The sequence below is a fragment of the Hydra viridissima genome, unplaced genomic scaffold (assembly GCF_058129835.1).
Source record: "Hydra viridissima isolate aposymbiotic clone 2 unplaced genomic scaffold, HvirCarnegie_v1 scaffold_9, whole genome shotgun sequence".
NCBI classification, from domain to species: domain Eukaryota; kingdom Metazoa; phylum Cnidaria; class Hydrozoa; order Anthoathecata; family Hydridae; genus Hydra; species Hydra viridissima.
Genome location: NW_028324308.1, coordinates 17,868,463 through 17,881,927, shown reverse-complemented (window position 1 = coordinate 17,881,927; position 13,465 = coordinate 17,868,463). Strand labels below are relative to the sequence as shown.

Here is a 13,465-nt window from a genome sequence, read left to right as displayed (position 1 = left end):
TCTTCTAACTTGAAACTCATGAACCTGTAGCTGTCAATAAACCTTAATTCTTTCCATACTTCACGAAGTTTACCCTTCTTATCAGTAAATTCTCTCACTTTGATGCTTTTTGTGAAGCTGATATATTTTTCTTCATTGTTGGGTATGCATTTTAATTTCCCACCTAATTTCTTGAAGAACAAATGGCTGTCATAACCGGACAAATTATGTAAAATGATGGGTATGAATTTTGGAAGTTTATAATTCAAGTTGCATTTGTTATGAGCAGCTCCTCGATACTTTCCAGTTAAATGACAGTGATCCCACACTTTGTCACTGTTAAGATCATCTTCGCAAATATGACACAGGGTTGCAGTCTTAAAATTCTTTTCATCCTCATCCGTTACCACTTTCTTTTTTACTATATCAATCTTGTCAAGAATCTTTATAAGGTCAGCTTCAAGCATGGTTATAAACTTTTGAGCTACGTCATCCTCTTCGCTTTCAGCTGTGTACATGACTGGTTCTCCTTTGTAAAGGCTGTCGTCAAAGCATTTGATATAATAGCAGAAGGAGCTTGGTACGTGTTTTTGGTATTGTTTGGTGTACGACTCTTTAGAATTCGGTGTGCAAGTGTTAAGAGGTTGGATGAAACTTTCAAAGTCAGCATAGACAACGTATGGAACTTTCATACTCCTTTGATAGTTTTTAAACCGAACCGTCGTCCCTTCTTTAGGAAGTTCGATTCTTACTGCATCGTTGTCATAGCAATAAGGTTGATGCTGTTGAAGCTTTTCTTCCTGGTCATAGCCTTGCAAGCAATTTCTGCAATAATGTTGTTTTCTTTTACCTTTTGATGTTTGCGTAGACAATAACCGACTCAAACTTTTAATGAGACAGTAATGGTCAGTGTCGTCGTTTGAAATAAACAACAAATCAACACAGTGCTTTCGATCTGTAAAATCAGATACTCGCAAAGGGTAAAGTTTTTCATTTTCATACCCAAAGACGTTCACGCTAATGTCAGGATTATTTTTCTCAAACTTATCGATTTTATTAAGCTTAACAGGAAACTCTATTCCATCCCAATTCAGCTCTTCTGATTTTAGAACCAAGTCTTCATCAATTCTTTCGTTGTCTCTATTTTTTAAATTCAACGCTCGAGTGACTGACCATTTAAAGCATTGATCATCCTTGTTTTCCATGTTGATGATCGCCTTTTTGTCTTTCAGCTCTTTAGGCAGCTCCATATAGGAAGAACCGCTGATAGGTTCGTAATCAGTAAAGTTAATGTCCATCCTTATAATCTTAGACAGGATACTATTAGATCCTAAAGCATTGTATTTAACACTATTTTCCAAGACTTTTCCTTCCATTTCACCCATGAGCTCTCTTACATCCGTAGTCGCTAGAACAATCTCTGATCTTGATGAAAAGCTCGCTTCTCGAGTCACTTCTTCACCAGTCATCATGCTTACAGATTTCATTTCACACGTTAAAATAATTCTTACTCTGGTGTTTCTTTCCCCCTCCATGGTTTGAATGGCAGACTCTCTCACCAAATTAAAAAAGGATGCGAGGTCTTGGTATTGAGAAGAAGGTCTATAAGAAAATTGTCTTACAGAACCCTCTGCTGAATGTTCAGTCATTTTAAACTTTACTTTAATTGGTTTTGGCAAGGGCTGTTTATACTCTGTTTTTAATACAAGCGATTTGATAGACTTTATTTTTTCATCGATTTTGGCCGCTGCTTTGCTTACCTGATTCTTGACTACTTCAGGAACGTAAGGCTCCACCCATTCTTTAACATCATTAAACTTAGTTTTAACATACGACGCCACACTTTTTACAGCCGACGTCAGACTTGAAAAAAATGAAGGTCTAGGTGGAATGACTGGTTTTGGTGTTATAGCAGGTGTTAAATCTGAAACAGGTTCGTCAAGGATAGGTCTTTGCAAATGAGCTGGTTTTGGAGCAATAGGAGGCTTTACCACAGGTCTTGGTGGAATGATTGCTGGTTTCGGAGCAATAGGAGGCTTTTGCACTGCGGAAGGAACAATCCTTACTTTTGTTGGCTTTATTGAAACTTTTGTAGGTTTTACAGAAACTTTTACAGCTGGCTGAACAAACCTCACCACAGTAGGTCTACGAAAAGCAGCAGGAGGTTGTAAAACCATTAAAAGATCACCCTTTCTCATTTTAGAATACCCTCTTATTTTTTGCTCTTTAGCAATTTCTTTTAATTCTTTCAACGTTTTGTTTTCCATTTTATTAACACAAGATTTTTTATTTAAACCATTTTCAATTTTTAAATTTGACATATATCAAATTTAAAATTTTCTACCTCCAGAAATCTCATATTTGTAACCATCTATCACTTTTCCATTTCTGCATTCAAAGTACTGCCAGCTATGTCCTGTCTTTTTATGAGTCTCGTAAGCAGACTTGTACTCAGCCACCTCACCAGTATCCACATGAGTTATTTTCAAATGTAAAGGATTATTTCTAATTAAACCAAGTCTAGCATATTTTGGATCGAGAGGTTTCTTTTCTTTTTTCTCATGTATTCTAGGTCTTCCCACTGGTCTCACCTCTTTTGAGTTTTCCAAAATGACATCTTTATCAATCAAGTTGTTCTCAACAGCAATCATCATGAGCGACATTTTATTGTTTGACGTTTTGGAAACCCCATTTTCTTTCAGCAATTTTTTCAAAAGTTTTCTTGTGTATGTCATCTTTTTTATTTGTAAAGATTTTTTTTAAATCAAATTCGATTTTTTAAAATTTATGTCATTGATGAAAATTATTCTAAAGTTTTCATACACAATGTCATTGGAACCAAGCGAATGATTTAAAATTGCGCTTTTTAGATTTCCAGAAATCTTTTTCTTCTCCTCGAAATCACAATCCAAACCAAGCACATACTTGTCAATCATTCTTAACTTTTCTTCTTTAGGCAAGCCTTTCCAAGTACTGAGATGATCTTTGATTTTCTTTTCCATTCGTGAATATTCAGTCTCACCACTCCATACAAGTCGGTAAAGCTTGTCTCTCTCTCCATCACTGTACTCTTTTGGAATATTAAAATCTCCGTTTTCAGTGACGTAAACAGATTCGCGAAACACACCTGTTTTTCCAAATGCAAGAAGCTCAAGATGTCTTTTTTTATTTATGTCAGTCTCTTTGATACTACATTCTAGAAAAAATGGAAAAAACTGTATCATTTTATTCTTCTTTTAACAGATTTAGATCCTTTTTCGGTCTACCCACAGGTCGATCTTCCTTCACGTCTTTAATCAATATGTTTTTATCAATCAAGTTGTTTTCAATCGCAAGCATCATGAGAGACATTTTATTGTTTGACGTTTTGGAAATTCCGTTTTCTTTCAGTAATTTTTTCAAATCCTTTTTCGTATATCTCATTTTTTATTTAAAAAAAAATATTATTTTGAAAACATTTCAATAAACAACATTCATTCTGCTTCCATCTGATTTAAGTCTGAGCAATTTATCGGAAATGAGAACGGCAAAGGCTTGAGTGTTTGCAGGAACGTTTGCATTGAATGTCGCTTTTATTTGTACATCTATCACTGAAGTTTTTAACCTCTCAGCTTGCTTGCTTACGTCAAAAACAAAAAGAGGACAAATGTATCTATAATTCATAGCAGATATATTGGGTTGAGCTATAATTTCGTTTGTTCCATAAAGTCTATTGTCAAACTTAGAAGCATCTCTATAAGCTCTTGAGTATTTGTTGTTATTAAAGTCTAAATTGTAATCCACAGCGGGATACCTTTCACTGTTTAAAGTGACATATATGTTCTTCAAGTCGCAGTGATTAAAGACTGCAGGATTCTCTGTTTGACTTCCAGATTTATTGGTTTGAAATCCGACAACAACATACCTAGGCCTTTCACTAGCAGATCTTGCGCTTAGCCTCCAACTAAAGTTGTTGGATACAGGAACAGCGATGGTGTCGCATTGTCTAGATCTGAACGAAAATGGAACATCTACTTTTGATTCAATGATTTTGTAAAGATTGTTGCTAGCTGCCACAGAGGGTGTGACATGAGGCATAAACAAAGATAATTTAGTTAGATCTACTTTTCCTGCAGCTGTTGCTTCTGTTCTAAAAATAACATCACTATCGCTTTTTCTCACAAGAGCAAGTGTATGCTTAAATCCATAGAGCACTTTATCGTAATCGTCGCAAAATCCAAAAATGTGTTTTAAAGGGATGCAAAACGAAAACGTTCCTTTTTCTTCAGTTTGCTTGATGATGTAGTCTTGTCTAGCTTTAAATCCAGAGTTGTTGACAAGATCTGCTAAAGCTGTTGTGTCTCTTTGCCACAGCTGATTCATTCCTTCAGACACTGGGAACTCTACTGGATATTTAAGGTATCCAATCATGGTGGTAGCTTGTCCAGGTTCGTAAACGGTCTCCACCTCTTGATTCGACAACTGATAAGAAATCTGACTGAACATAAACATGATACCGTTGTTAACAAGAGTAACGACATCTGCATCAGCGTAGGAAGTTCCATCCGCTTTTAAAAGTCTTCCTTCAACCAAAAGGTATGCCTCAGATGGAAGCGTGAACAAATCTTGCTGCTCAATATTGATTCTTATTTCTCCATCCACGTTTAGATTCTTATTCACTGGCTCGTATTCGTGAAACTCGAATCTCTCAATTTCTTCATCCACAATAATCTCTTCTGTAAAATTTAAAACATCGGAATTTGCCATTTTTTATACATCAAAGAAAAAAAATTTTTACATCCTCATGCAATCAAAAGCCCATTTCCTCTTTTTACCAAGTCTTGTATTCTAATCGCGTTGTTCTTCGACAATCCTGATCCAAACATAGAATATTCATCTATAACTGGTGGTGCTGCTACCGCTGCTTTGTTAACAATGCTTGAAATAATTTCCTTGCTTTTAAGACTGAGATCATTCTTTGCAGCTGGCTTTGGAGTTCCAGTCTTGGCATACAATTTCTCAATGGTTTTTTTACCTTTATCAATAGCAACATCTTTAGCAGTGGAAATGGCTGTTGAAGCTAGCTCTTTCCCTGCAGATTTAGTAGCCATGATGGCTTCTCTCCCCAGTTCAGTTTTTGCAATTTTATTAGCCAAAGTAGATGCTGCTCTTGAAGCGCTTGAAGATGCTGCTCTTCTCAAGAAATTCTTAAGCGTGTCCATGATTCCACTTCCACCCACAATATGCTTCTTAACATATCTATTTCTATAAACGATCATTTTTTATTTCCAAAGATTTTTTTTTATTTCATATCGATATACGCCATGATAGCCTTGTACTCGTCTTTATTAATCCTATTCTGTCTCAACAGCTCATCGCAAATGGAAACAGCTACATTTCTTGACCCTTTATTTCCAGCATGCCATGCAGCGATGCTCAAGTTGAGCTTTTCCACAAGAGCATTTGGATCGCTCGGAAGAATAATCACGCCATTACCTTTTTTGACTTTGGTTTCACTTTTAAATTTTTCCCAAATAGGCTTTATAATCGTGCCGTATTTTTCAGCTCTCGAAGCTCTTGGTTTGTTTGGATTTACATCAGATTCAATAGCTTTAGTTTTAATAAGTATATCTTCATAATTTTCAAGGTCGTCATCAGTGTACTTGGTTTTATCAGGCTTGGATCTTGAGATCAGCTCCCAAAGTCCTATTGTTCCATTATACTTTTCTCCATCAATAATGACATCGTTTTCATCGATGGTTACTTCTTCTTTACCGATATACAATTTTCCACCTTCTGCATGAATTCCAAAAACTCTATCGCATAATTCTTTTTTCGATGCATATTTAGCCATGTAGTAACTCGCAATACCTCCTAAATTCATTCTTTTAATTGACGACGGCTCGCTTTCTGGATAAGTCAAAGCCAGTGGAGTGTTTTCAACCTCTTTGTATGCGATGCTCTTTAGTTCGTTTTGCATCTTTTCATTGCTTTCAATTAGAGGCTTGTAAAGCTTGCTCAAATCAGTCTGAAGATTAGCATCATAAATATTTTCATTCAAACTATCTTGATAGATTCTTTTTCTTCTTTCAACAAGTTCTTTCACAATTTCATCCCTCTTGTTAGGGTCTAGTATTTTAAAAAAGGACATTTTTTAAAATACAAGAAAAAAAAACGTAAAACACAAACTTATCTGTGTTTTTTTAAATTAGTTTTTTTTAGATTCTTTGAATCCGTGGAAATCTACGATTTCTTAAACAAATTGTTAAACGCTTTTATCGCGTCTTCTCTTCCTTTTTGGATCAACGACTCTTTGGTTATCTCGTCAATGTTGATTTTTGTTTTAGTTCTTATTTCTTTCATCAGACTCTTAAACTTTTGAAGCTCGTCTAAAATCAATTCATACTCTGAATCGCTCACAATGTTGTCTACTAATGCCTTTGAAATGTGACTGTTGATGGTGTTCAATTTCGACTCGGCCAACACTTTAATCTTTTCATGCTTCTCCGCTTTTAGTGCTAGTTTTTTGTTGACTTGTCCTCCTACAATGGATAAAAACCCCATTCCAATAGCCACACCTTCACACGCAATCGCAATAGGAGCAGCAGCGATGGTGCTCAAAGTTCCAATTCCAACAACTCCAAGTGCAACGCCACCTGCTTGCAACGTAGAGTCTACAAAAGAAATGATTCTGAAAGCGCGATGATACTTTTTGCTGAGATGCACTCTCTTTTTCCTCTCGTTGTCCATCTCTTTTTGGACTTCGCTTATTTTTTGAAGACGGTAAATGTGTCCATCATCTGCAGGAGCTGTTGGAAGACCTGGATAAAGTTTAGATTTAGCATCGTAATTGTATTCCATTTTTATTACAAAAAAAATATTTTTTTTCACTCATTAATGAAATTGACAAAGCCTAAACTTTCTCCTTTTTTAATAATAACATCCGACTTGCTGTTACTATAAATATCCATAATCACATTATCCACCGGCTCTGATAGCATCCTGATGTTATTGAAATAATCCAATTTAGATTTTATGCTTTCTTTCAAATTCACTAAAGCTAATCCGCTTTTAAGTTTTATTCCAAACATAAAATCTAATTTCTGATAACTCAGACGAAGTAGTGTGATGTCTTTTTGAGCAAATATTTCATACTTACTTCCCACTTTTACAGGAGGATGCTTCAAATACTTGTCGAAAAAAAGATATGATTTATGACGAGCCTTTCGGTCGTTAATAAATAATTTTTTATGCACATGATTCTCCATTTTTATTATCACAAAAAAATTAATTTTTAATACACCATTTTATTCTTTGTATGTGAGGAATAAAATGATTATTGTTTTTAAGCAGCAGAAGCACACACTCTATATTCATCCTTTTGAAAACCTTCAATCAACGCTTCAGTCTTTAATCTATTTATTCCATCCTCATCTGTAGTTCTGAGTCGTCTAATAATTATTTCACGTGGTCCAACAATATATTCTCTCTCATCATCATCATCATCATCATCTCCATTGTAAATGGTGAAGTTGTTTGCTCTCGTTTCATTACGCATATCTTGTAAAAATTCATTATATATATAATCATCATATTCATTTTGTTCTTCAACACTCATCGAATTGTAATCTAAAACTACAGGGTCATCCAACATAGACTCATCATCATCTTCAGCGTCAACAAATATAAGTCTGTTTGCACTCGCTTCAATATTATTGTTAGGTCTATCCTCTGGATCATCATCTTCAGGGTCAACCAACATATACCAATTGCTAGGTCTATCCTCAGCAACAAAACTATCATCGTCTTCTAAAAATTCATTATCTGACATACTCATTGTTATTTTTTATATGAAAAGAAATTTATTTAACTCATTTTCAATTTTTTTTCTTTTATCTGTACATTAGACTCATGGAAATCACTAGTGATTTTTAGTTTCTTTGAAACCGTGGAAAATCTGCGATTTTTTAAGCGTAATAATAGGCTTGTCCTAGAAGAAGGTAAAAGCTTCCGGATTGACCGACTTGAGCATCACCAGAGTTGAGCGTGACAACGAGTCTTCTACCAGCTGCGACAGTAGGCATAGAATCTGCTTCTCCAAAATTTCTGTAAAAAGAGATGGTAGATGTAGAGTCGATGGATGAAGTGGATTGATACAACAGTCCAGTCGATTTGTTGTTGAAGGAAGTCACATTTGAGCCGTTCCATGACGATAAATAAAAATCTTCCAGTCCGGATGAGGAAAAGATGCATGTGCTGTCACCGTCATATCCTGGAAAATACGTGTAATTGTTGGTGTTGTACGGTGTCCAAGGAGTGAGTACAGTACCGTTACCTGGAGGTAGATTTCCATCGTACATTCTAACTCTGGACTCCCACCAGTTTCCAGAGGCGCCAATGACGTGCATCCTGATGTATTTCAACGAGGCACCATTTCCTTTTCCGCTGGTGTTCAGCAAAACGTATTCACTGCCATAAGTGGTGTTCAAATATCGAAACGTTCTGCAGTACAGCTTGTAAAGAGGGATGGTTGCAGGAATGGAAGCAAGTGTGGAAATGAACGGTTGAATCCAGTACGTGATGGCTGTTGCATTTTTGTTGACCAGTTGAATGGAGACGTCGTTTCTGAAAGGCATGTCCAATGTGAAATATCCTCCCAAGGAAGTGGTGTTAAACATGTTGCATCCCTGTAAAGAGTTGGCGTAAAAGGCTCCTCCCAATGGTGAGAAAAGCAAATCGGTAGCAAGTCCTGTTTGATCCACTCCAACTCCTTCCGTGGTTTCTGCATAATTTCCTACATTGATTTCTCCGTCAGTAAAGATTCGAATAAAAACTTGACCGGGAATATTCGTTCCAGAGGTACTGTATAAAGCCAGCCACAATCTTCTCAGTACTCCAGATTTTCCAGAAAACGTAAACACTAGCGAAGTGGTTAATGCTGCAACTGTCTGAGACTTGAATCCTAAACTGGTAAAACTAGATCCTGGAACGACACTGGTCAAACTCGATTTTTGTAACAACAAGTCTACATAATTCTTTGTTGCTCCATCTTGCGCGTTGACTGGATCAGTCACGTTGATCAATTTGTGTGAGTTCAAATCCAAATCTGCATTTCCAACAGTCGTTCCACTTGAAGCATGCGTGTCCACATAATTTTTCGTAGCCGAATCCGAAGCTGATGTGGGTTCTGCTAAATTAGTTAGTTTATGAGCTGTCATGTTAATGTCGGTGTATGAAATAGTGTTGTAAGAGACCTTGGTGTCTACATACCCTTTTGTCGCTGCGTCTTTTAAAGCGGTAGGATCGCTCACATTGATCAACTTGTGAGAGTTCATGTCGATGATCCCTGTGATGGTGCTGGATCCGTCTGTTTTAACACACTGGCTCGAACTCACATCAACGTAATTTTTTGTGGCAGCGTCATGCAAATTAGTTGGCTCATTCAAATTGATGGCTTTGTGAAAATTCAAATCCAAGTCTGCAGTTCCAATCGATGATCCTCCTCCTGACGCATGCGTATCTACATAATTCTTCGTAGCTGCATCGTGTGCGTTAGTCGGTTCACCCAAATTGATGATTTTATGAGAGTTGTAATCCAAATCTGCAGTGATGGTGCTGTTTCCATCTGTTCTGACATAGAGATCACCTGTTATAGTTGTTGCTGAATAAGGATCATAAAAATACCTCCCTAATTCAGTTCTTCCAAATTTGTCAATCATTTTTTAATGATGGAAAAAATTTTTTCACCAAAGTGTGTTAACAACGCTTTGAAAGTCATCTCCTTCCTGTAATTTTTTCAAGACGTAAAGACACAAGTGTCCACAATAAGACGTATCACCAAATTGAACCCTTTCACTGTTGTAAAAGACAGGACTTTTCAAATAATGAACTAGCTCGACAAGAGGTGGCTGGGCATAAGAGTCAAAACTGTATTTCTTATCACCGTCTTTATACCAACACACCCAATGAAACCCATCTGTGCTAGAATCCCCCGTGTTAACAATTCCACATTCTTTTTTTCTTGGCTTTTTAGGTAATTCATCCCTCACAAAAACACCTCTAAAGTTTTTAATTTTGAGCTTTTTCACAGCATCTATTAATTGAAAGTTGGTGAGAGGTTTGTTCGGTAGTACAATTCCTTCAACGTTGATCATTTTTTTTAAAATTCAGAAAAATTTTAAAAAATCGTAGATTTTTCATGGATTCAAGGAATCTAAAAAAGGTTTTTACATTTCATCATCCTGCTCTATTTCATCTTCTTTCACCTCTAAATTCATGTCTTCACACATCATGATGCTATGAGGTAAAGATGCATTTTTTACGATGACGGCTTCGACCAGTTTAACTTGAATAGACACAATCGAAGGACCAATATACACCCCCTCAATTCTAAGTCCTCCAATAGCATAACATCGTTGGTTGATAAAATCGTGTCCAGAAGATCTAACCAAATTTTTATTACCACGTTCTCCTTTGACTCCATTTTTTATATCAAGATCTGTTTTCTTTCTATGAAATACAGAAGTAATGAGTATTTCATCTTTCACATTTTTAGTAAACGTCTTTGCATAAAAGACTGGTGTAGATTCAACATTATCAGCTTTATATTTTAAAATACTCAATTCTTCTGAATTAATTTGCTTTTTTCTTCCTCCTTTTTTAAGTTTGGCTGACAATTTATCTACTTCACCTCTAATGAACAAAGTAATCTTTTCCATTGTGCTAATAAACTTTGCTTCTTGTTCTGTCTTTCCTTTTTTAGCATCAAAGCAAACAAAGGACATGGAATACCCAGTCAATTTTTGTGTTGCTGGATCTTTATTCTCACACACACCATACGAAAATAAGATGGGAGATCGTAATACAAGAGGACCATCTCCACTTGGATAAGAATATTTTACTGGCACTTTTTGATAGACTACTGGTTTGGTTGCTGCGTAAATTTCTCCAACTGATAATTTACTCTCATCAAAATTTTCAATTGTAATAAAACTCATTTCTTTTATATAGAAAAGAAAATTATTTAACTCGTTTTTTGGAATAATGAAAATCTACGATTTTTTAGATCCATCCATTTCAGGTTCTCCGGTGCTTTTTTTTAACAGATACACCTAGACCGAATTTAGCTTTGGCTTTGATGATGGGAGTGATCAGTTTTCTTTCGTTTATCTCTTTTTGAGTGGGGTTTGGAATGGAGTTCATTTCTTCAAGCATCATTTGATCTGCTACATTTCTGCTTTTAACATCGTTTAAATATTTGTAAGCTAAATCGTGGTGGTATGCTGCATTGTCTACTCTATCCACCGGTTTGCTCCACTCTTGATACATGTCTGTGGATGTGAGTCTTTTGTCCAAGTTTGTGCCAGGTCCTGCAAAATTCATTCCTGGAATGTGCATTTCTCCTGGAAATTTTGCCCATGGAAGCTTTATTTTTTTTGAAAAATTGTTGATCGACTCCACCAAGTCTCCTCCATTGACTTCATTCGCAGAAACAAACTTGCATTTGCCTCTTCCGCAGACGGTACAAGTTCCTTTAAGCATATTTCTATTGCTCTTGCTTATAGAATGGTACAAGTTGTTCGTTTCTGTTATTCTTTTGCATTTGACACAATACATTTTTTATATTCAACATAATAAAAAATGGAAGTGATTGATTTGTCATGGAATGTAAATAAAAACAAAAGGAAAAATAACAAGCTTTTACCTAGAAGTATACGTGGAATCATTATTGGGAAATCAGGATGTGGAAAAACAACGTTGCTACTCAATTTACTTTTAAGACCTGGGTGGTTAGACTATAATCATTTGCAAGTGTTTGGAAAATCTCTTTTTCAACCGGAATATAAAATACTCAAAAACTCGTTCGAGAAGAAATTGCCAAAGGAAGTTATTCTTGATTTGTTTAACATTCAAAGCAAAATTGAGGAATTAAACGTAAGCCCTGAATGCGTTATTAATGAAATTTCAAAAAAATGGGATAACACAGAGGATATGGAATGCCAATTTTTCGAAACGGCTGACGATGTGCCTAATCCTGAAGATCTTGATTCATCCAAAAACAATTTAATGATCTTTGACGATTTGCAATTGACCAAACAAAACAAATGTGAAAAATATTACATCCGAGGAAGACATTCTAACGTTGACTGCTTTTACCTCGCTCAAAACTATTTTATGCTGCCTAGACAAACCATTCGAGAAAATGCTAATTTCATTTGCTTGTTTCCTCAAGACTTTAAAAACATAAACCACATTTATCAAGATCATGTATCCAGCGATATGGAAAAAGAAGAGTTTAAAAAGTTTTGTAAATATTGCTGGTCTCAACCTCACGGATTTGCCGTCATTGATTTATCCTCTAAAAAGGATTGTGGAAAATATCGAAGCGGATTTGACAATTTTTATTTTCCCAACTCTATATAAAAAGATGAGCGGATTTTATCTCCTTGCAAAAGCAAAAAAAGAAACTCCAACCATAAGAAACAGCGTCATCCAAACCGAGTTTGACAACCCCATTGAATTTGAACCTAATAAAAAGTATGAAATGGCCCTTGTCGGCTTTGACACTATTCACAGCTATACCAACATCAATTCGACAAATAATGTTTTCAGATACAGTCCTAACGCTGGTTCAAACAGCTACACCATTTACATCGAAGAAGGAGCGTATGAAATTAACGAGATTAATGATTATCTTCAGAAGGAAATGGAAAAACAACTTGGAAACTTGTATAGAAAGGATGGTGTTGTTATCGGTGCAAACCTAATGACTTTAAGATCTACTCTGAAATTTGGAAAACCTGGAGCTACAACAAAATATTGGGTGGATTTCAACGTGAACAACAGTTTAGCTCCTGTTCTTGGATTTAATAAAGCAGAATATACCTATGTAGAGAAAAAAGAAGATCCAGCTAATCCAGATAAAGTCACAAGTTATATTGACTATTACGAGTCTGAAGCACTTTCGAGAATAGACGATGTGACCATCATCAGAATCACAAACGATGCGATCGGAGCATCTTATGATAACGGAAAAAGAACATCTGACATTTACTCTTTTCATCCTGACACTCCTCCAGGCTACAAAATTAGCGAAAAACCTTTCCACTTGATATACTTGCCTATCATGGTGGGTAGAATTTCAAGAATGGAAACAAGAATTTTAGATCAAAACGGTAATTTGATCGACTTTAGAGGTGAAGACATTATCCTCCGATTTCACGTGAGAGAAAGAATAACCTCTGTGCTTCAAGATCTTTTTACGAGCAGCGCTGTTCAACGATAATTTTTTTTCTTTTATTTAAAAAATGAGTTACCAAAAAGTAAAATTAAACATTTCACAAAGTCAATCTGATAAAATTAAAAAAGCGATTCAAGACAAGACTGATGTCAATATAAGACTATCTCATCAAGACTTGAACGGTGAACATATTCTCGCTATCACTCATGCGCAATTGAAAAAAATTACAAAAGCGTATGAAGCTGGTAAAGGTGTTACACTCAAACT

The 13,465-nt window shown here is 35.7% G+C and overlaps 2 protein-coding genes across 2 annotated transcripts; one reads left to right on the top strand and one right to left on the bottom strand.

Annotated features, from left to right (window-relative positions):
• Positions 1-3,438: 3,438 nt before the first annotated feature.
• On the bottom strand, positions 3,439-4,470 carry LOC149884380 (uncharacterized). Its single transcript, XM_090098754.1, has one exon. It carries the CDS (start codon positions 4,468-4,470, stop codon positions 3,439-3,441), a length of 1,032 nt encoding a protein of 343 aa, XP_089954880.1.
• Positions 4,471-11,598: 7,128 nt separating this feature from the next.
• On the top strand, positions 11,599-12,381 carry LOC149884379 (uncharacterized). Its single transcript, XM_090096997.1, has one exon. The coding sequence runs from the start codon at positions 11,599-11,601 to the stop codon at positions 12,379-12,381; it is 783 nt and encodes a 260-aa protein (XP_089953123.1).
• Positions 12,382-13,465: the final 1,084 nt, after the last annotated feature.